The 23,289-nt window shown below is 41.4% G+C and overlaps 1 protein-coding gene across 1 annotated transcript in view; it reads left to right on the forward strand.

Annotated features, from left to right (window-relative positions):
• PDK3 (pyruvate dehydrogenase kinase 3) overlaps window positions 1-23,289 on the forward strand; it is a 78,201-nt gene that overhangs the window by 40,410 nt on the left and 14,502 nt on the right. The window contains exons 6-11 of the mRNA XM_032329859.1: window positions 6,909-6,986; window positions 15,391-15,467; window positions 16,757-16,858; window positions 17,241-17,351; window positions 20,629-20,742; window positions 22,007-22,146. Of these exons, the coding sequence (XP_032185750.1) occupies window positions 6,909-6,986; window positions 15,391-15,467; window positions 16,757-16,858; window positions 17,241-17,351; window positions 20,629-20,742; window positions 22,007-22,146 (622 nt within the window). The remainder of the gene's footprint in view (window positions 1-6,908; window positions 6,987-15,390; window positions 15,468-16,756; window positions 16,859-17,240; window positions 17,352-20,628; window positions 20,743-22,006; window positions 22,147-23,289) is intronic.

A 23,289-nucleotide genomic window follows, 5' to 3' on the forward strand; every position in this document is an offset into this window, starting at 1 on the left:
TCCCAGTGGGTCCTTTTTCTCTTCTGCCCTGCCTGAGTGTCTCGAACCTAAATTCTCAACAAACGAATTTGGTTGGCTCAGCCTGTCTTTTTGCCCCTGAACCCAGATTTTAGGATTCTGGTCAAATTGTAGATTGGTTTCCCTGCATTAGATGTTCTACCCTCACTCATCTGGTTGGCTGGGGTTTGGAGAGTAGGAGAAGGTCCAGTGCCTAAAAAAACCTCTGGTTCCTACTCGGAATGGGTTCTGGGTAGGATGATAAACATACCTTACCAGAATTGCTTTGTAGCTTAAAAGGGTTCTAAAGCAGCGTAACTCTGACTTTGTGATGCTTTATGGCTGTTCATGTCACCTCTTCTGACAGTGGCTTTTTAAACGAGCTTGACAGTTTTTTATTTATTTATTTATTTATTTATTTTAAGATTTTATTTATTCATTTGACACAGAGAGATCACAAGTAGGCAGAGAGGCAGGCAGAGAGAGAGAGAGAGGAGGAAGCAGGCTCCCCGCGGAGCAGAGAACCCGATGCGGGACTCGATCCCAGGACCCTGAGATCATGACCTGAGCCGAAGGCAGCGGCTTAACCCACTGAGCCACCCAGGCGCCCTTGACAGTTTTTTATATCCTGTTAGATACAAGTTAGGGACCTTGGCACCTTCATGTTTGTTTTTTCAGTACTCAAATTTATCCTTGTCTAGCCTCTTACAAGATATTTGTAAACAAATGATTATGTGTCTTCATGCTAGGGGCTAATATTTGTAGCAGAATTCTGTGGTGTGTTTTGAATAGGAAGATCTTCTCTTTTGAAGATTTTATTCATTTGACAGAGAAAGAGATCACAAGTAGGCAGAGAGGTAGGCAGAGAGAGAGGGGGAAGCTGGCTCCCTGCTAAGCAGAGAGTTTGATGCGGAGCTTGATCCCAGGACCCTGAGATCATGACCTGAGCCTAAGGCAGAGGCTTAACCCACTGAGCCACTCAGGTGTCCCAGGAAGATCTTCTAATAGAAAAGTCTAATAAAATAATTTCCATAATGTAGTAAACATTCCTATGCACTTAAAAAAAGCAACAACAACAATTCCTGGGGCACCTGAGTGGCTCAGTCGATTGAGCAGCTGACTCTTGATTTCAGCTCAGGTCATGATCTCAGGGTCCGGGGATTGAGCCCTGCGTGCTCAGTGGGGAGCCTGCTGGAGATTCTCTCCCTCTCCCTCTGCCCCTCCCCACCTCGCTCTTTTTCTCTCTGTGTCTCTCAGGTAAATAAATAAAAAATAAACCTTAAAACCCCTAATTCCTGGCTAAGTTGAATCTTTTGGGCTACTTGCTGTGTGAACCTTCACCCTACCCTTAAATAAAATATATTTTGTCTTGTGTGTTTACAGTTTGAGTAGCCTGGGGAAGTACATATGTGCCATACCCACAGTTTTGTTACTTTATGATCATTATTTTCCTTGAAAACAGATTTTTAAAATAATAGCATTTATGTTCAGCGACAATAATAGTCACTTCCTGATCCTTGCTTTTAAAGGTTGGTGGTAAATACTGGCCCAAATATATTGCAGACAAAAATAACTCAGTAAATTATCATATTTTACAATTTTGGCTTCTAATTAAAAAGTAGAAGTGTTATTAGAATGTCTATTGTAAGTAGAACTTGCATTTTACTCTAGAATAAAGGAAATGAATTAATAAGCCAGTAGTTGAATTTTAGGTATATTGGTTCAAAGTTTTTCATGTGTATGTCGTACACCCTGGTGCCCCATGACCCTTCATGTCCTGGGAGAGACAGTGACAGAATTAGCATGACCTGACCTTGGCTTTCTAGGCAAGTGGGCCCCAAATCTAGCTTCTCTTCAGAATCATTTGCTAAGTGTTTTTTTAAAAAGATTTATTTATTCATTTTAGAGAGAGAGTGTGCAAGCAAAGGGAATGGCAGAGGGAGAGAGGGAGGAAGAGTATGTTCAGCAGAGTCTTCACTGAGCATGGAACGCAGGGCTCAGTCTCCCAGCCCTGAGATCAAAACCTGAGCCAAAAGCAGGCGTTGGATGCCTAACCAGCGGAGCTACCCAGGTGCCCCTTAGTTCTTTACAATATGGATTCCTAGGCCTCAATGTGGACCTACCACATCATACTCTCCAGGTGTTCATTTTAGAATCTGTCCAGGTTTTTTTTTTTTTTTTTTTAAACTTGGTAATGAATTTTACATACAGCCAGTTTTGGAAATCACTCTAGGCCTTAGTTCCCAGTCTGACCAAAAAGAATATCTGTCATCAGTATAACTGACTGCACCTTGAAAACCTTATCATGAATATGGATTGTTCCATATTACCCCTCCATCAGAAAGGATGAATACCCAACTTTTGTATCAACATGGACGGGACTGGAGGAGATGATGCTGAGTGAACTAAGTCAAGCAGAGAGAGTCAATTATCATATGGCTTCACTTACTTGCGGAGCATAAGGAATAACACAGTGGACATGGGGAGATGGAGAGGAGAAGGCAGTTGGGCGCAATCGGAGGCAGAGAGGGCCCATGAGAGACTGCGGACTCTGAGAAACAAACCGAGGGTTTTGGAGGGGAGGTGGGTGAGGGGATGAGTGAGCCTGGTCGTGGGTCTTATGGAGGGCACGGACTGCATAGAGCACTGGATGTGGTGCATAAACAAGGAATCTTGGAACACTGAAAAAATAAGGCTAAAAAAAAATTTAAAAAAAGAAGGGTTGTTCCATGTGACAATGCTCTAGCATGGGCTCCAGCCAGCCAGGCTCTACCGACTGAGCAGCCAGGTGCCCCCATAATGCAGTTCTTAATTACAGCATTGATACACTATAATTAGGAGTATCGTTTAAAAATTCTTATTCACATGTGGTTTTAGGAACCATACTGTGTCTTTGTGTTTCAAGTTGCCTGCTTCTTTCTGGACTCGGTCATCTTGCCCATGTTAAATTTATGTAACACTTTTTCCCGCACGATGCTGTTAAAATCTCGTGCTCCTGGCCAAGCCAGGGCCATGAGGAACCTGTACATTCAGCGGGACTAGGTTCTTTTTCTTTTATAGTGAATGGAAGAATGATGCTTAAACGTCCTTAAAGGTGTCACATACTTGGGGGCGTTGTTTTGTGGAGGTGTGTTGGCTTTGTATGTGGTTAACGAAGCGTCATGTTCAGATTTTGGTATTTGTTGGTTGAAGGAAAGTGGCCTTGGAGGTTCTCAGTCGGCTCTGTGCTATCGTGTCACTAGGTGGAGATGTAGCGCTGCTCAGCGGTGTAGCCAAAGCGAAGAGTGAGGCTTGAGTTCTTGTCTCTTTACAAGACTGCTTTGCACATATTTGATGAGGTTTCTTCTACTCTAGGGAAAAACTTGTAAATTTGGTATGATTCTGAATTTTTGTTTTCTTTTATTAGAGTTTAAAATCAATCCTGCTTTAATGTCTGTTTTCACCCCAATCAACTCTGTTTTAAAAAAAATTTTTTCCTCTTAATAACATGTCCTTTGTCTGTCCCTCGTTGTTTCATCTTGTCATCGTTATTCTAATGTCTCTGTGACTGTTCGTAGTGGTTTAATTCTAAAAGTCTAGTAATATAACTAGAATTTTTTTCTGGGGTCAAATATTATATAAAATTTTAATTTGGCAGCAGTATGAGATAAATGAACCAAACTTTGTAGTCTGAACATACCTGAATCTTATTTTTATATTAGTTTAGGCTGCCAGGGTCTAATTTTAATATATTTAAATTCAGTAGGGGTCACTTTTTCCCTCTTTCTTTCTTCTGTTCCTCTTGAATCCTAAGAGTCTATGCATGCTATTGATGTGGGGGATTTTAAAAAAAGTACAAGCCTGTTTCCAAAAACCTGCTGTCCAGTTGAGATCATTGCAAACACACCTACAGAGGATTTTCAAGTAATCTGAGTATCTGATCTTTAGAAACTGTGAAGGTGGAACTTTAAAAAACAATCTCACTTTGGAAAAGATTCTGGCTGTTCCTCAAATGTTTAAACACTGTGATACCTTATGATCCAGCAATTTCCCTCTCCTAGGTATACATTCAAGGGAAATGAAAACATATGTTCACCAAAAAACCTGGGACATGAATGTTTGTAGCAGCATAATTCATGATAGCCACAAAGTGGAAACAACCCAAATGGCCCTCACCAGATGAACGGATAAACAAAACATGCACATGTGCAGCATGGTACCGTTCAGCCACGAGGAGGAATGAAGTACTGACCCACGTTGAGACATGGGTGACCCTTGGAGACACTCTGCTAAGTGAAAGCAGCCAGACACAAAAGGCCACGTATTGTGTGATTCCATTGTGTCTAGAAAGCAAACCTACAGAGAGAAAGGAGACCCATGGTTGCCTAGGGCTGAGTGGAGGGAAGCCACGGCCAGTGGTCATGGAGTCTCTTTTCCCGGGGATGACATTGTGATGTTGATGGTGGTGATGGGGGCACGGCTGTGCACCTGTGCTAAAGACCACTGAGGTGTGTGTACACTTTAAACGGGTGACTTGCGGGGATGTGAGAATTCAATCTCAGTAAGCCTGGTTTAAAAATAAACTATCAAGAAGTTTAACATTTATTCCAGGAAGGACTATGTACTGACCATCTAATCGGTATATACTAAGTTCTGTAGGAGTTACAAACCCAGTGTAAGACAAACCCTGACCACAGGTTGCTTCCAGTTCAAAAGAGGCACCCACACAGTCTATAAGAATGCACTTTCGCTTTCTGAATGTTTCCCATCTTTCGAGATGTAACCGCCTGAATTCTCTTCCAACTATTTCTTTAATAGCCCTGATCTTCTTACCCTATGTCTTTTTTTTTTCCTTTCAAAAGCAAACTGTTGCTACTCAGACTTTGATAAATATCAGCCCAATCCTATGAGCTTTAGCTAACTTAAAGGACATTTTAAGCTACGGCAGTGTTCCCAGTAACTTAAAGTTACTGTGTGTGGTTCATGGAAACCCATTCGTTCAGCAGATACTGATATTTCATTACAAGTAATTGGCAAATCTTAATACTTTTGGCATTATTATTTTTTAAAAAGATTTTTTTAAAAGATTTTATTTATTTATTTGTTAGAGAGAGAGTGTGCGCAAGCATAGGCAGACAGAGCGGCAGGCAGAGGCAGGGGGAGAAGCAGATTTCCCGCCGAGCAAGGAGCCCGATGTGGGACTCGATCCCAGGACACTGGGATCATGACCTGAGCCAAAGGCAGCCGCTTAACCAACTGAGCCACCCAGGCGTCCCTAAGAAGATTTTTAAATTCTTTTTATTTCAACTGATGAACAAACTTTGATATATTACCTTTTTAAAAAAGATTTATTTGTTTATTTTAACGAGAGAGCACAAGCAGGAGGTACAGAGGGAGAGGGAGAGAGAATTGGAAGCAGATTCCCTGCTGAATGCATAGCCGGACTCAGAGCTTGGTCTCATGACCCTGAGATCATGACCCGAGCTGAAACCAAGAGTTAACCAACTGTGCTGCCTAGGCACCCCAACATTGGTATATTTTATTAACTAAAATCTCTGGATTACATCAAGGTTCACTCTTTGCGTTGTCCAGTTCTCCTTGCTTTAACAAGTGCATAATGATGTGTACCCACCGTCACAGCACCCTACAGAGTGGGTTCACTGCCCTCGGAATGCCCCATGCTCTACCTATTCACCCCTGCCCCTCCTACCTCCCCCTGAACCCCTGATCATTTTACTGTCTTTATGGTTTTGCCTTTTCTAGAATGTCCTATAGTTTTTAACTTAAAAAGTTCTTTTTATTATTGAAGTATAGTTGGCCTACAATGTTACTGTCAGATGTACAACATAGTAATTCAGTAGTTCTGTACATCACTCTGTGTTCACCATAATAAGGGTAGTCACCATCTGTCGCCATGCAAATCATAACCACAAAGAAATAGCACTTGACAGCAGTCAGAACAGCTAATATCAAATGACAAGAAATAAAAAAGGTTGGTGCAGATGTGGAGGAGTGTATTTGGTCCAGATACTATGGAAAAGAGTATGGAGGGTCCTCAAAAAACTAAAAATAGAAATACCATATGATCCAGTAATTCCACTTCTGGGTGTTTACCCCAGGAAAACAAAGACACTGATTTGCAGATATATGCGCCCCTGCTTTTACTGCAGCATTATTTGCGTTAGTCAAGATGAGAGGCAGCCTAAGTATCCATCCGTAGATGAAGGGATAAAGGAGCAGTATATAATACAATGGAATATTACTCAGCCATAAAAAAGAATAAAGTCTTGCCTTTGATGGCAATACGGATTGTCGTAGAGGGTGTTATACTAAGTGAGATAAGTCAGAGAAAGACAAATACTATCTGGTTTCACTTACATATGAAATCTGAAAAACAAACAGACAGACTCATAAATACAGGGAACAAACTGATGGCTGCCAGAGGGGCGGGTTGGGGGAGAGCCGAAATTGGTGAAAGGGATTATAAGATACAGCTTTCCATTTATAAGATAATGAAGTCAGAGGGGGACAGCATAAAGAATATAGTCAATAATATTGTAACAACAAATACCTTTTGCTGCAATTTAGTCAGCTTCCATGGTGTTCAAAAGTAGTCTTGAGTTCATAGATTTTCATGGAAAACGCCTTTTAGGAATATTTAAAAGCTAAACAAATGTACGCCTAGTATAGAACTAGCCATGTTGTCGTTAGTGCGGCATTTTGATATTGTTGCCATCATTACAATTTTAAAGGAGGAGAAATTCTGGTTCAGTCCCAATAATTCTATTATGGCCAAAAGACTTGTTTTTTCAAAAGCAGTAATTAATTCTGAATCCATCAGTTTAGTAGCTGTCCTAGTTTTGTTTATCTGTCTATATGCCTGACTGCCCATATGCTTTTATCTAAAGCTAACCTTCTTTATTGCTTTGCAGATGCCTATGAAACCGCCAAGATGCTGTGTGAGCAGTATTACCTGGTTGCTCCAGAGCTGGAAGTGGAAGAATTCAATGGTAAAAGAAAAATCATTTTTACTGTACATACAAGGAAGTTGACTAAAAATCTGATGATACCTGAGCTATATTGCAGTGAGATTTCCTCACATTACACTGCTTTCTCGTCTTTCTTTTCTTTTTCAAGCTTTTCTGTCTTCGGTCTCCTAGGCATAATATGGTAAGGAGTTTTCGTACAGGAGTTTGTAATCTCCTCGAACTCAGAGTTCTTGGAACAGAAGTCATCAAGGTAGAAATTGCACAAACAGATGAACAGGCAGTTCTCAAAACAACAAATGCTGGCAGTCAGTAAACATATGGAAACATGTGTAACTACACTAATCAGAGAAGTACAAACAAAAATGGAGAAATGCCATTTTCGTCTTTCAAAATGGCAGTGATTATAATGTTGTAATACTTTGAATTGGTGCCCAGAAAAATACTGTTGACAACACTTACATATTTCTGGTATAAGTTTAAATTAGTACAACCTTTCTCAAAAAATGCTAGCAATGTCTTTCCTCTTGGCCCAGGAAATTAAAATTCAGTAATGGTCATATTCTTTGGTCAAGTAAATTAAACTTCAGAAAGTTTATTATGTGAAAATAAAGGTGTACACAGATGTATGTACAAGAATAACAACCACACTGGTTTTCTTAAACAGAAAAATTAGAAAACAACCCCAGTTGTCCACGATAGAAGATATTTAAGTTGTGGTACATCCATAAGATAGAATACTAAGCAGCCATTCAAAATAACGCTTTAAGGGGTGCCTGGGTGGCTCAGTGGGTTAAAGCCTCTGCCTTTGGCTCAGGTCATGATCGCAGGGTCCTGGGATCGAGCCCCAAGTTGGGCTCTCTGCTCGGCGGGGAGCCTGCTTCCCCCTCTCTGCCTGCCTCTCTGCTTACTTGTGATCTCTACCTGTCAAATAAATACATAAAATCTTTAAAAAAACAAACAAAAATAAAACAAAATAACGCTTTAAAAGAATATTGAATGTATTGAAAAAGTTGAGTTTTTTAAACACAGGCTATAAAAATCCATTAGCGTCACAAGTTCAATGGGAAATATTTTGAAGGATTTATAGCACCAAAACAACAGCTTTCTGGGCTATAGGTGTGTAGCTGATTGTTACCTTAGTCATATGATTCTATATGTATTTGCATGTTACCTTTATTTGTAAGTTACAAGAGAGACATGCGTGTTGGGAAAATAGAAACAATACAGAATGTAGGGTAAGAAGTGAAAGTTCCCTTGTTCTCTGAGGACCGGGCAGAGCTTTTGTTTTTGACATAAATGGGGTTGAAACTATGCATGTTCTATAACTGGCATTCTTCACTTTGCCTTGAAGATCTTTGCATGTATTAATGTCATTTAGAGATTATCCACAGTGTAGATGGCCGTTATGGAGTCATTTGCCATTGAGCGGACATTTAGGATTCCCAATTTTCCCATATTCTTTATAATGAACAGTGAAGGGTGTGTCTGTGTCTGCAGGGTGGGAAAATTTGTGAACACGTGGAAGCATTTCTGTAGGTTGGGTCCCTAGAAGTGGAATGACTGAATCTTAGGGTGTGGATGTTTACAGTTAAAGATAAACCAAATTCCCTCTCAAAAATATGTTAGGGCGCCTGGGTGGCTCAGTGGGTTAAGCCTCTGCCTTCTGCTCAGGTCATGATCCCAGGGTCCTGGGATCAAGCCCCGCATTGGGATCTCTGCTCAGCAGGGAGCCTGCTTCCCCCTCTCTCTCTGCCTACTTGTGTTTTCTGTCTGTTGGATAAATAAAAATGTTAAAAATGTATTTTGCTTATAATGAGATCAACATGTGAAAAGATGTTAGGCTGTTGTAGGACAGTTGCCCCTGCATTCTGCCAGAAGGTATCCAAGCTGCTTTCCAAGTCTGTTGGGTTCTCCGAGAAGAGTTGTGCCCATATTTTGGATCAATACACTGCCAGAACCGAAAGGACTTCACTTGAGTATTCCCAAGTAGAAACATCTCAGTCTTCTCTCTGCTTTTTCATACTGGCAAGGTGAGGCCTAACCTCACTCTGCACGTTTCTCTTTGTCAAATGCGGAACTTAAAATCGCAGGTGATAACCGATTGCTCTTTTGCATGAATGGCAGTCTGACTCACTGTAAAGGCCAGAGCAGCTAGCCCGCTCTTGCTGAGTCCCAGGAGCCAGCTGTGTCACACATTTCTTCTCAGTGAAACTGTCACGCTGGGCAGCGCGCCTCACCAGGAGAAGAGATTAACAACTATTTTTGGCACTGTCTCGTGCATGATTTTTCAAGTCCCCTTTCCCATCACTAAGATAAATGAATGCTGCTGGTTATAGGCGACCTCTAGTTCCCTGTGGCTCTGGGTAATGTGTTTATGATTTCTCTTTACGATTTTCTGAATGTCAGAGCTCTTTGTGGATGTGGCTAAGGGCGGTGCCTTCGCACTAACAAGTTCTGTGGTAGAGATGCAGGTCAGAGGTCAGTCCTGAACACCTTAAGTAGATGTCACTTTGTAAAGAGTGGATGTTTCCCACAGCATGTGCCTATCTCAGTTTTCCTGAATGGAAAAATCCATCGGATCCAGATTCCCACAGATTCATTTTCAGAGTCTGCTTCTTTCTCGTTGCTTCCATTACCCCACAGGCGCCTCGAACCGTAGTGAGGAATAGCATTGCCCTCCACTGTGTGCTTGACAGTGTGGCCGCCGCTGACCCGAAGGAACCTCTGTTGCTTCCCGAGAATCATTCCATCAGTTTGACGTATCATCTTTCGTTCTGAATCTCTGGGCATTTTTTCTTTGCCATTGTAGACCCCTGAGAAAGTAGTGAATGGGACTACGGAGAACATACTTTGTGAACACTGTCAGTATTTACCAGTCATCCCAGGAACTCTGGATATTGGGAGCCAGCTAAAATAAACTTTCTTTTTTCTCCATCTGATGACACTTAACAGGAGCATTAAAAATAACAGATGTGTTGGGGCGTCTGGGTGGCTCAGTCGTTAAGTGTCTGCCTTTGGCTCAGGTCATGATCCCCGGGTCCTGAGATCCAGCCCTGCATCAGGCTCTCTGCTCAGGGCAAGCCTGCTGCTCCCCTTGCTTGTGCTCTCTCTGTCTCTATCGAATAAATAAATAAAATCTTAAAAAAATAACAGATGTTTATCTTCTATCAGGTTTCAGATTTTTCTGACTTGCCCCCGGTGGCAACCCACGTTGGTTTCTCCAGACAAGCATCCATTTTGTCACACTTGTTCTCATTTTAGCTTTCTTATTCTCCTGAGAAATCACTTGCCAAAACGTTAAGCAAAGACACCTCTTTTCTTACCTGTTTTGGATCCTTGCGGTGAGGCAGCCCGGCTCAGAGGGATGACGTGAGCTTTGTAGCTCTCCAGGTGGTGGGAGAGGACACACGGAACAGCTTCCTTGTCTGTAAGATCACCTTGCGTGGTGATAAAAGGATACTGTTGCTGGGGCCTTAAATGCAGCACCAGACACAGACTGGGTATATATATATGTTTTTAATAAAAGGGTGGCTACTGGAAGTCAGAGTTGGCTTGGGAAAGATAAGACTATGGTTACTACTTGCATTTCTTCACCATTTCTAGATTAGTCTTTTCCTGTCGAGAGGTTCGTTCATAGCTCTGCGTTTCATGGGCAACATGAAAACGTCAAGTCAGGGGCGCCTGGGTTGCTCAGTCGGTTAAGTGTCTGCCTTCAGCTCAGGTTATCATCCCGTGGTCCTGGGATCGAGCCCCGCGTTGGGTTCCCTGCTCTGCAGGAGGCTGCTTCTCTCTCGCCCTCTGCCTGCCATTCCCCTTGCTCATGCTCTCTCTCTCTCTGTGTCAAATGAGTAAATAAAATCTTTAAAAGTTAAAAAGAAAATTTCAAGTCATTCTATATATACGTTGTTATGAGAGGGTTCCCAGGGGGTGCCGGGGTGGCTGAGTCAGTTAAGTGGCTGACACCGGATTTCAGCTTAGGTCATGGTTTCAGGGTCCTGGGATCGAGCCCTGTGTCCAGGTCCGTGCTCAGCGAAGAGTCTGCTTGTCTCCCTCTGTCCACTCTCGCCCCCGCTTGCACTCCCTTTCTGTCTCTCAAATAAATAAATATATAAAATCTTTTTTGAAAAAGAAGGTTCCCAGAAGAGGTGTGTATCTATCCTGGGATCTTTGATTTCCAGTTTCCCTATATTGGATACTTTCGTGGTTATTTTCGGTCAGGGGGTTCTCTACAGTAGTTGAAAAGCCATTGCTGGTAGCCCTGTTAAGACCAGAAAGTTAACTTTTTAGTAGTGATACTAGCCAGCATTTATTGACTACTTACATTGCGGCGGGCTCTTTGTAAGCTTGTTTATCCCTGTTAACCCGTTTAATCCTTATAGTAACCCAGTGAGATACGTACGGTGCCCATTTCAGATATAGGACACTGAGGCCCAGATGTTTTAAATACCTATTAATGTGACTGTTAAATGCCAGAATCAGGACTTAATCCCAGGATAACTTTGAACTACACTGTGTACTGTTTCTCGTAGCCTCATCCATTGACTTTGGGACTTAACCAATCATCTCTAAGTGCCCAGCTACCTTTTCTCTTAAATGCATTTCTTTTCTGCTTAGCCTCTACTTTATTCATTCTTATAGGAGAGCTATCTGAAAATAAAATTCTTTGTATCCCATGTAGAGTTCTGTTGGTATTTATTACATGTTGTTTCAACTAATGGTTTTTGGAGCAATGACTCTATAAGAGAGACTTGATTATTTCTTGAGTCTTGAGCATGAGAAACCTGAGCCATTTTTTTCCATTTACTTTAAAAAATATACTTTAGATAGAAAATTCATATTGCATTTATGTTCTATTTTAGAAAGTTAATAAATATCTATTAAGGGTCCACTACATAAAAGCCATTGGACCCAGGATTAGGTTAAAAGTTATGGACAAAAGCATTGGACTTGATTTTAAAAGGAAGGAAAGACATCTAACCTATAATGTTCTGCAAGAAAGTACAAGTAATTGAGCAAGCCTACAGATGACTCCTAGAGAATGTTGGTTCAAGTGAAAAGAAAAAAACACATCAGAGATTAGATTTGGAAAAAGATCTGGAGTGAAAAGGTTGAATTCAGAAGGCTGTTTATATGACTAATCATGCCTTTTGGTACAAGATAGCCCGGGTGTTCAACTTGTTCCTGGGGAGCCATTAAAAGGACAATAAAGGAATACAAAGAAAAACAGCAAAGAAACCAGGGGGCCGTCATCAGTGGACCACTGGTCCCACCTCCTGCCAGAGGGTAAACTGAGGGAAGTCTGCTGATTACAGACCAAGCAGAAGAAGCCACAAAGAAGAGGTTACAGCAAAGATGGAGGGACCCCAGGAGCAGAGCCAGTAGGGGCAAAGCATTGGAAAGGGAAGCCAAAAGGAGGGGTGAGCTGAAAGCTGGTCTAAGGCAGAGCACGGTGGGGTGATAGGGAACACTGGTCTTGGGCTGTGCTCTGCCTACAGTCAGTCACAAGCATTCTTCCTAGGGCAGAAATTAAAATCAGAGTCCCTTTATCAAGAATAACCTTGGAAAAAGTGGGGCTGTTCACGTACCTGTTGTTGGCCCCAAATAAAGCTCTCTTCACTGAGAATTTGGGGCACCCTCCGGTCAGAAGCCAGCTTACTGTCTGCCCACCCTAAAGTCACTTGAGAAGTCTTGACCAGATCTGCAGGGCTCCAAGTCAGCCTTCTTGTTTAGTTGAGGGCCCCAGGGGGAAATGAACACCAGCTCTCTCAAATGATTTGTCCAATTCCTCATTCAACAAGAATATTACTACCAGGGTTTATCACATTTCAGGCGACACCCAGCGGCGTGAGGAAAATCTGACTAGCATTAAACTTACCAGCTGCACTACCATGGCCAAGAGACTACCCCCCCTTCTAAATTCTGAGAGAAAATGATTTTGAATGCAGAATTTTGTACTTAGCCAGACCTTCAAGTGAGTCAGAGGTGTAAAGATTAAGAAATGTATTTCCTAAGGGCACCTTTCTGAGGTAGGCTACTTGACTGACTTGATGGTTTATGTCATGTGGGCATAAGAAATAGTAAAGAACATACCAGAACTTTAATCAAAAACATTTTGAAGATGATGGCTATGCGGCATGTTTGGAAGGCAATCAATTCTAATTTGAAAAATCTTAAAGAATGAAATGGATACCATGCACTAGAATAGGAAGCTAGAGGATCTTGGTGATGTGGTGAGGAAAGCATGTTTCTTGTCCAGTTACCCAAGAGGAAGGGTAATCAGAAGCTCCAGGAAACAAAACTGTGTAAGAAGGACACAGTCCACATACTCAGTAACCTAAAAAAAGGGTAGCGGGATTTTAAGGAATTGGTGGAGGATTAAGGCAATCATTTCACCTTAAGGCTGAGAACATTCTTCTTCATGTGACCAGTGAAACATGTCATTGGAATCACGGGGAAGGAAATACTGTTCTTCTACACTCTCGTGGCCACTCTGCAGTGATCCATATTTACCTAGTTATGATGCTCCCAACATTGTCAATTTTCAGCTTTTTAAAAAAAGATTTTATGGGGGCACCTGGGTGGCTCAGTGGGTTAAAGCCTCTGCCTTCGGCTCAGGTCATGATCCCAGGGTCCTGGGATCGAGCCCCGCATCGGGCTGTCTGCTCCGCGGAGAGCCTGCTTCCTCCTCTCTCTCTTTCTGCCTGCCTCTCTGCCTACTTGTGATCTCTCTGTGTCAAATGAATAAATAAAATCTTTTAAAAAAAAAGATTTTATGTATTTATTTGAGAGAGAAAGAGCTTGAGTGGGGGAAGAGGGACAGAGGGAGAAGCCAACTCCGCACTGAACACAGAGCCTGATACTCAGTCCCAGGACCCTGAGATCAGGACCTGAGCCAAAGGCCGACACTTAACCGACTGAGCCATCCAGGCGCCCCTCAATTTTCAGCTTTTATTATTTTTTTAAAGATTATTTATTTATTTATTTAACAGAAAGAGAGAGAGATCACAATTAGGCAGAGAGGCAGGCAGAGAGGGGAAAGCAGGCTCCCCGCTGAGCAGAGAGCCCAGCGGGGCTGGATCCCAGGACCCTGGGACCATGACCTGAGCCGAAGGCAGAGGCTTTAACTCACTGAGCCACCCAGGTGCCCCAATTTTCAGCTTTAAAAAAAAGAACCTATAGACAAAGTACAGAATTGTTCATTAGGTTTACAGACCGGAATGGAAATACTATCAACCGAAAGACTAAAGCAGAAGTAGTAGCAAGTGACTACCTCCGGGTGCAGACTTGGGGGAAAGGGTAGAAGGATTTTTGCTTTTCTTCTTTTTGTTTTTAGAAATTTCATTTATTTTATTTTATTGAATAATTTCAAAAGTAACTGATCATCAGAGAGTTCAGGATTCAGACTCAGAAGCTCTTGGTTTATTTGTCCAGTTTCAGGCCTCTTCTGTTTCAGTAGGCGAGTCACATAGCCTCCGCACAGCCCGTGTCCTCGCCCATAATAATGCCACCGTCCCTGTGAACCCCACTGTAGTGTCAGGCGGGCTCACTTGGATTGTGCATGCTCAAGCTTCTCACACCTTCTAAGAACCTAACAAATGTTTGCGCTACTTTATATCCCTGTTACTTATATTAGAGGAAGTAGTTAAGTCGAAATTATAACATGGGTGACTATGTGTTCTACTTGAGAATGTTCACGTATTTTCAGTCTTTTCCATGAGTATGGGCCACGAGGAGGAAGGACCAAGTGTTCCACCATCCATTCTCTGTAGCCCACGTTGTTCTTAGTGCCTGACATGGGATTCAGTGTTTCTTGTGTTTTCCTCCGGAGATCCCTGATGCAAGGAGAAAGGGCTATGGGTCTCTCGGGATGGGGGAGGGGTTGTCTGCCTGCTACTAGTAGAAAAGTTATGTGAACCTTAAATTCTACTCTAATATGCCTTGTTTGTGGAAATTGAACAGAGATTAACATTGCTCCTTAGTCTAATCTGCAAGAAGATGTGCTGCTTTTCCTCTGTGGCTTCACATTCCCCATGATGACTGCTGGGGTCACCACTGGGGGTGGCGAATTTGAAAAATTCAGGTGTCCCCGAATTTGAAAAACACTGAGCGATATTTAGATGACTTATGTAATGCTTAGAATATTATGACACACATAATAATAATCCAGTTTTGCTCAGCTAAGGTTCACAGAGATTGAGTAACCCGCCCAAGGTCACATGGCTTTTAAGTGAAGGAGCCAGATTTCTCCCCAGGTTTGTTGGACTTCCAAGCACATGCTCAGCCCTGACTTCAAAGGTGGAAACCTAAATTAGCCTTTCGTGTAGAGTTCTTTTTTATGTACTTGGGAGATAGAACACCAGCCACATTCTTGACTTTCTTATAGTTTTTGTCCTTATTCATTGATGGTTTTTGTGTCTTTTTTCAGCCAAAGCTCCAGACAAACCTATTCAGGTAGTTTATGTGCCCTCACACCTGTTTCACATGCTATTTGAGTTGTTCAAGGTAAGTGGAATTTAAAAACACGGAAAGAAGTCTTCATTTTAAATTACTTTGATTCAGAGCATAATGGATTCATTAGATTAGCATAAGAAAAAGGTTTTGCATAACCATTTTAAAAATTCTATTTCTGATACCCTGTGGGTTTTATAATTTGTACACTGTGAGATGAAAAATTGCTGTGTACGGTACAGTTTTCGTGAATATTAGTACATATTGATTTGGGAGCTTAATTGTACTTCAGTGATTTTATGTAAAAATCCATACTGTTTTTTCTTCAGTTTTGAGATTAGAGATGCTTTTTACTTTCCCAACCTGGCGAAGGCTTTACTGGTGGTAGCCAGATCAAAATAAATACATGTTTTTGTGTGTGTAGGTTTCTGAACGTTAAGCACTTTGGTGCCTCAGCAGTTATTTTAGTTCTGAGAGATCCCGTAACTCTTTGACGTATTTGAGTCCATTGAGAAGATCTGACGGAAGCAGGAAAGATAGGGAGGGGCTGGACCAAAAAGAGGAGCTGCCCTCCCTTAGCCCCCCCATGAAGAAAAAGAATAAAATCTCTTTAGACTCCACGGCTTACGTCGCTTTTGTTAATCACCAGCTCATGGCATTTATAAGAGCAGTATTATAGGCACAAGGCGTTTAAGCTAAAATTTCATTTCTTCCGATGTGTAAAACCCTAAATTGAACACCTGAAAAATCAGTTATGCTGATTTGCTTCCCAAAATTATAATGTTACTGATGTAACACTTTAAGGTTGAGATGGGCATTCAATTGTGAACTTTCTCTTCAACAGCTGTGGCTTTTTGAGAATTTCTTTTTAACTGACGTTGCTTCTACTTTTTTTTTTTTTAAGCCAAATGATTAATTTTTGTGGGAAGCATGAATACTCTCAGGTTTTCCGCCTTCTTTAGAGGAAAGGTGCTCTGTAAATGCAGACTGATAAGTAAATGCAGCCTCGTTACTGTGATAAAAAACATTCCTCTTGGTTAAGAGTTGAATGACTTAAATACGCTAAGGAAAAACAAAAAGAGAAAAGAAAGAAAAAAAATACTTAGTATGATGGATGGAAATAAAACTCGATGAAATCAAAATAAAGCATCGGGCAATTTTTCCTTGCTCCAAACACACATTTAGCTAAGTTCTTTAGAGGGGGAAATAAAGGGTGTATAAACCCAACTAATATTTGCTCCACAAAAGCGTTATTGTGTAATAAGTAATCCTGTGCTAGTTCTTTTTTTAAATTGTGGTTTGTGAGTCAGCGGTATGCTACAAAAAAAGCCTTATTATTTCAGAACTCAATGAGAGCGACAGTTGAACTATATGAAGACAGAAAAGAAGCCTACCCCTCTGTTAAAACCCTCGTTACTCTGGGTAAAGAAGACTTGTCTATTAAGGTAACTACCTGCTTTGTTTGCACACGTTATCGGTTGATTTAATAGTACCCAGACCCTGAGGAATCTGAGGGAAGAGAAGAAAATGGACCCTGAATGTCTTATTTTTATGTACCACATTAGATCTTTAGCTTGTTGCCTCATTTAAGCTTAGCAGAAGCCCATTTTTCAGGGAGCTGGACCAGACCCCAGCCCAAGTCTGTGGGATCCTAGTGGCCGTCCCTGCCTCCTTTGTTCTAGTTTGTTCACAGTGGAGCTGTATTTCCCTGGGGATTCAAAGCCCTCGTTATCTTTGAGTTAGTTACCTGGTATGTACTGTAATGAACTTCTTCCTCGTACTAAGTATAGATTGACTGTTTTTAAAAAACCATTTTGTACATTACAGATAAGTGACCTAGGTGGTGGTGTCCCACTTCGAAAAATAGACCGCCTTTTTAACTACATGTATTCAACTGCTCCTAGACCCAGCCTGGAGCCTACAAGAGCCGCCCCTCTGGTAAGCATCTTAGAAGTGCTGCTTAGGGGAAGACCATTAACCTGAGAAGGGACTCCAGCAGAGCGGCCTTTCTCCCTGGCTCCTTACCCTAGCCTCTCTGAATTTGAATGTTTCCGGCATGATTTGGAGGAAAGGAGATTTTATCCCACTGCTACTTTCTTTGTCAATCCTTTGGACTTAGATTTCTTTTCTAATTTTGTCTAAGAAACACTCAGAGCTGAGTACCTCACTTCCTATTGTAGAGAAAAGGCACCTCCCTTTGGTTAAGGATTGCTGCGGGAGCACCACTCCCCGCCGGGTGCTCTATCCGAGGGAATGGAAGGTTAAGAGCCGCCTGCCCCTGAGCAAAGGAGCCTCACAGGGCTGCCGCGTGGTCCTGGGCACTTGGGTACCACGTGCTGTGGGAGCCTCAAATCACCCCGGGCCTTTAACTTTCCCCACCAAATCTGTTTATATAATTAGAATGTTCAAGTATGAATACAATAAATTTTGTATAGTAAACAGCATAAGCAGGAAACATATAGGTGGCGTATGCATTTTCGGAGCCCTTTCTGTCTAGGCTTTATTAGGCAGTGAGAAAAGCCTCAGGTTACCATGGCAGCATTTAGATCCTGCTAGGGCCACACTTTGTTCCCCTGCTGAGTGTTTCTAATTGACAAACAACAATTGAACCCTTTGTCATTAAACACAGCAACATAGCTATCAGTCTGCAGAACTGTTGAGGGTACAAATTAAGTTTCATTTTTCAAGTTCTACTTGACTGATAAGCATGTGAGATTATATTTTATTGTATGAATAAAATCAACACTTTGCATCATTTATTCGAGACAGAGTTTGTTAACTTGGCATGTTGAAAACAGAGAGGAAGTCATGCTTACAGGAGTCAAGAAAATTCTCAAAAGATCAATTCTGAAAGGGGTTGCCTTCACCAGGCTCTGGTACCTACTTAAGTAAATGTCAAAAGAAAAAGCACTACAAGCAAGTCCCCAGTTGTTTAGAAGGAATATGGATCCTCTATTCCGGGTCTCAAGAGAGGTTGAGGACAGCTGTTCTGTCATCTTTTTTAAAAAATGGAACTGAATTGACGTAAGAGACCTTAAAATATTATGTATCCAACCTCCCATTTTATAGACGAGAAAATAAGGCTAGTGCCTTGCCCAAGGTCGTTGTACTCATTAGGGCACAGCTGGCACTGGTTGCGTCAGCATTCTTTCCCGTGTCCCATACAGCCTCTCCTTTTGAAGAAAGATTTCCACTAGCTTCTGTCCCAGTTATCAACTGTATACATCCCCAAATCCTGTCAGATTCTTTGACACCCTGGGAAAACCTGGATGAACCTCACTCCATCTAGGTAGGGACCCCTCTTCTGTGTTCTCATGGCTTACCTGGCTCCTCACACCCATGACAGGATTGGGCTCAGGCATTCTCGGCTCTTCCCTGGTAGACCTGAGGGCAGGTTCTGGGCCTTGCTGCAGTGTAGGAGACAGATTTCCTTGGCCTCTTCCTGGAATATTCTGGTTTCTTTGCTATGGTGACCACATTCATCATCTTGGATATCTTGTCTTCACCACCAACCATATCCTGTCAGTGCAGAATCCCTGGAATGACAGTGCGCACCATCATACCCAACTCTGAGTTAGGCCCTGCCCTGAGGGAGGAACGTAGGAAAGATGTTCGCAAACAGAAGAAATCCATGTAAGCTGGTAAAATCGTGGCTCTGCAGTAGCCATAATGGCAGCTTCCATTTAATTACTTTTACTAGGTCTCTGGCACTGTGTCAAGACTTGACACTTGTTAGGTTGTGTAATCCTCAGAGCAGCTCCGAGGGAAGCTTTTCATTACATCTTCAGATGACAGAGAAATCTCAGAGAGGTTAGGTAAACTGCTCAGAGTGGATTTCTCCTTATGTCTCTCTGAGCCTAAAGCCCGTGTAACCTCTGCTCTAACAAGTGCATTACCCCAGGGATTTCATCAGAGGGGCCAAAGCTTGTGGCACTGAACCTGCTCCTCTAGTCTAGACTTGCTGAGATAGTATCCTTTGTTCTTATTGTTCTTGTCAATGTCTGAGACTTTTCTGTTTGCAGCAACCTGTTACATTCAGGGTTCTATGACATGAAAATGTAAGAGGGGGGGCGCCTGGGTGGCTCAGTGGATTAAGCTGCTGCCTTCGGCTCGGGTCATGATCTCAGGGTCCTGGGATTGAGTCCCGCATCGGGCTCTCTTCTCAGCGGGGAGCCTGCTTCCTCCTCTCTCTCTCTGCCTGCCTCTCTGCCTACTTGTGATCTCTGTCTGTCAAATAAATAAATAAAATCTAAAAAAAAAATGTAAGAGGGCATTGGAATTGTTTTCTCAAAACGAGATACATGTGACCTACCGTATAGCAAAATATTTCAGCATTCCCAGAACTTTAAGAAGTAGAGTCTCAGGAAATTTTCTTTTCAGTGTACTAGCCTGGGTACCAGTAGATTGGAACTCTTGTGCTACTCATTTAATTTTCACTTCAGAGAGCAAGAAAATCTGATAATGGAACTTTGTGATGATGTGGTTTAGTTTTGTTAACAGTTCAAATTCCACTTGATTTGGAATTTGCTTTCAAAATGCTAACAGTTTACTTAAAAATGCTAAAAAAAAATTAGTCAAAACTTGGAGTATTTCTAATGTTTTCCAAACATAAGAGAAGTGTTTTTACAGGATGAAAATGACTGTTTGCCATAAAATGAATATACACATCATTGTAAAGGTTGGATCTTCCTTGCTTTAAATCTGACTTAAGAATTCCTTTTAATCAAGGCGCCTGGGTGGCTTAGATAGTTGGGCATCCAACTCTTGATTTTTGGCTCAGGTCATGATCTCAGGGTCCTGGGATCAGGCCCTGTATCAGGCTCCCCACTCAGGGGAGTCTGCTGAAGGATTCTCTCTCCCACTTTCCTGTTCATGCTCTCTCTTGCTCTCATTCCCTAAATAAATAAATTTTTAAAATTTTTTTTAAAAGATTTTATTTATTTATTTTACAGAGGTCACAAGTAGGCAGAGGGAGGCAGAGAGAGAGGGGGAAGCAGGCTCCCTGCTAAGCAGAGAGCCCGATGCGGGGCTCGATCCCAGCACCCTGGGATCATGACATGAGCCGAAGGCAGAGGCTTTAACCCACTGAGCCACCGAGGCGCCCCAATAAATAAATTCTTAAAAGACAATTTCTTTTACTCTTCTGAGTAGTCCTCATTCCAAGTATGTTAGCATTTGTGCACGTCTCACTGTATTATTTTTCTTTTCTCTGTAGGCTGGATTTGGTTATGGCTTGCCAATTTCTCGTCTATATGCTAGATATTTCCAAGGAGATCTAAAACTCTATTCAATGGAAGGAGTTGGCACTGATGCTGTCATTTATTTAAAGGTACTGCACTTTATTAGTTATATGAAGGCATCTTTGCTTTTGAAAGCTTTAGGTTCTAATAACTAATGGAAAATAACACTGCATCATCTCTTACATTCATTTCAGATTTACTTAAGTTTTATGGGAAAACCGGGGTGTGTCCTGCCCTTGATTTTATGCTCAGATATAGTAAAATATGGAACATGGAGAAGGAAAAGCTAAAATACTGATTTTTAAAGCCATGATTCTTACTTGCAATTTCTTTTAAATTGCATAAGCATTGAAAGGGCTAATCTAAAAGGAGACAGATTTTCATAAACTGAAGTGTTTTAGTCTTTTACTTTAGAACTCACTGGCTTTCCAAGAATTCAGTAATCATAGTATGGTGATATAAATAGGCTGATGTAATAAGAAAGCTTCTGTAACACAAGTTTTCTCATGCATTGGTGGCATCAGACTTTTATTTATTTCTAAACTCTGGAATATTTGGAAGATTTTTTAAGTAGTTAATACAGGCACGTAGTACAGAATTGAGAAGCTACAAAGGGGAGAACTTAAGGCTTTCCTAGCTGTCTCTAAGCCACTTGCTTCTCTTTCCCTGAGGCTACCATGGTACCAGGTTCTCATGGAGCATCCTGGAGTTGATTCTGCATTGATAAACAGATGGGGGAAAATAATTTTTTTCCTATATAATGATTATTTCAGCATTTTTCCTTTTTTTTTTTTTTAGCTTTCCTGTATAGCTTGGAAATCTTGCTATATCCATTCATACAGAGCTGCTCATTCTCTTTAACAGCTGTGTAGTGTGATACATGTTGTATGTAACGTGTTATACCATTACTTAGTGCATCTAAATGATATGCTATTTGATATCACCTTATGGGTGTATGTTTATAAACTTCATATGTATGAAACTTTATATACTTAGGGGCCTTCCGTATGGGCCCTCTGGGAAAGCGATTGGTCAGTGAGTAGTGCTTGGCCTAAGACCATAGAGTCAAGATGATTGAATATCTCAAAGCAGTATTAACTGAATTAAGATGCTTTTTCTTCTGGTTGCTTTGTGTACTTTACTACTGGTTTTGAATGAGTGAAGGTTTCTATTCCTTTAAAGGAGCTTTAATTTCATCCCGGCCAGTCTAAGTAAACTATGAAAATGTAATTTCAATATAATTCCAAAAATGTACATTAAGGTTTCTTGTTTTAATAGTAAAATTTGGTTTAATATTTCATGTGAGAAAAATGACACATGGTCCTTTGGTGTATGTTTTTGTTTGTCTCTTAGGCACTTTCCAGTGAATCATTTGAGAGACTTCCGGTTTTTAATAAGTCCGCGTGGCGCCATTACAAGACCACTCCCGAAGCTGATGACTGGAGCAATCCCAGCAGAGAACCGAGGGACGCCTCGAAATACAAGGCGAAACAGTAATTTCCCACGTTGCTTTCTATTATAAAGTATCTGATGATTCCCTAGAATGTACCAGTCAGATGATCCCTTTAGCCAGATCTTCTCTGTGGCTTTTTCACTGGAAGAGCAGAGTGATCTCTAAGGGAAGGAAGGGCGACGAGAACCGGGTAGCCAGAGTAGCCCTTCCACTGGAGATACGAACAGCAGGGAGCAAGGTTTATCCTGCCGTAGACTGGATTTTCAAAGTACGTTTTGGGATTTGTCATCACCTATGATGACAGGAGGACATTTGACAGGAGGGCATTTAGGGAAGGTCTGTGAGTGGGTTGAATCTGAAAATAAGTTAAAATGATCAGTCCAGATAAACAAGATGTGGTTTATCCATGCAACAGAAAAGAACACATACTCTATGATTCCACTTATGTGAGGTACCTGGCCAAGTCAGATGCATAGGGACAGAAGGTAGAATGGTTGCCGAGAGCAGGGAGAATGAGGCGTTAGTGTTTAATGGGTGCAGGGTTTCCGTTGGGAAGATGACAAGGTTCTGGAGGTGGGGGGCGGGGGTTGCCCAACACTGTGAATGTACTTAATGCTACTGAACTGTTCGCTTAAAAACAGCCATTCCTTACCCTCTTACCAGATAGCAAATGTTATGTGTGGTTTCCCACAGTAAATAAAGGAAAACAGAAAAAAGAAACCTAATCACAGAACAACAGGTTTCACGGCTTTATGGTAGTAAGGACAACAATCCCACCTTTGGTTTCCAATTATTTTTTCTCCTATTATTAGGTTCCAGCTCTACTGGCAACAGTATAGGCTCTGTTTATTTAAAATAATCTTTTGTTAACAGAACAGTGCTATACGTGCATTGTAAAAAATTAGAAAATGTAAGTAAACAAAAAAAGGAAAGAGAAAGCACTGTATTCCCACAACCCAGAGATTACCACTCTTATGACTTACTGTATTTGCTATGTACACAGATACTTTGCTATATATATATATATATATACACACACACACACATATATATATGTATATATATGTATATATTTTCTCCCAAATGAGATCTAATTATTTATAATCTTCTACAACCTTGCTTTATTTCATTTAACCATTTTCACCATTCCAGGTCAGTAAATTTTCATCTTGAGAATTTCCCT

Source organism: Mustela erminea, chromosome X (genome assembly GCF_009829155.1).
Source record: "Mustela erminea isolate mMusErm1 chromosome X, mMusErm1.Pri, whole genome shotgun sequence".
Lineage (NCBI taxonomy): Eukaryota > Metazoa > Chordata > Mammalia > Carnivora > Mustelidae > Mustela > Mustela erminea.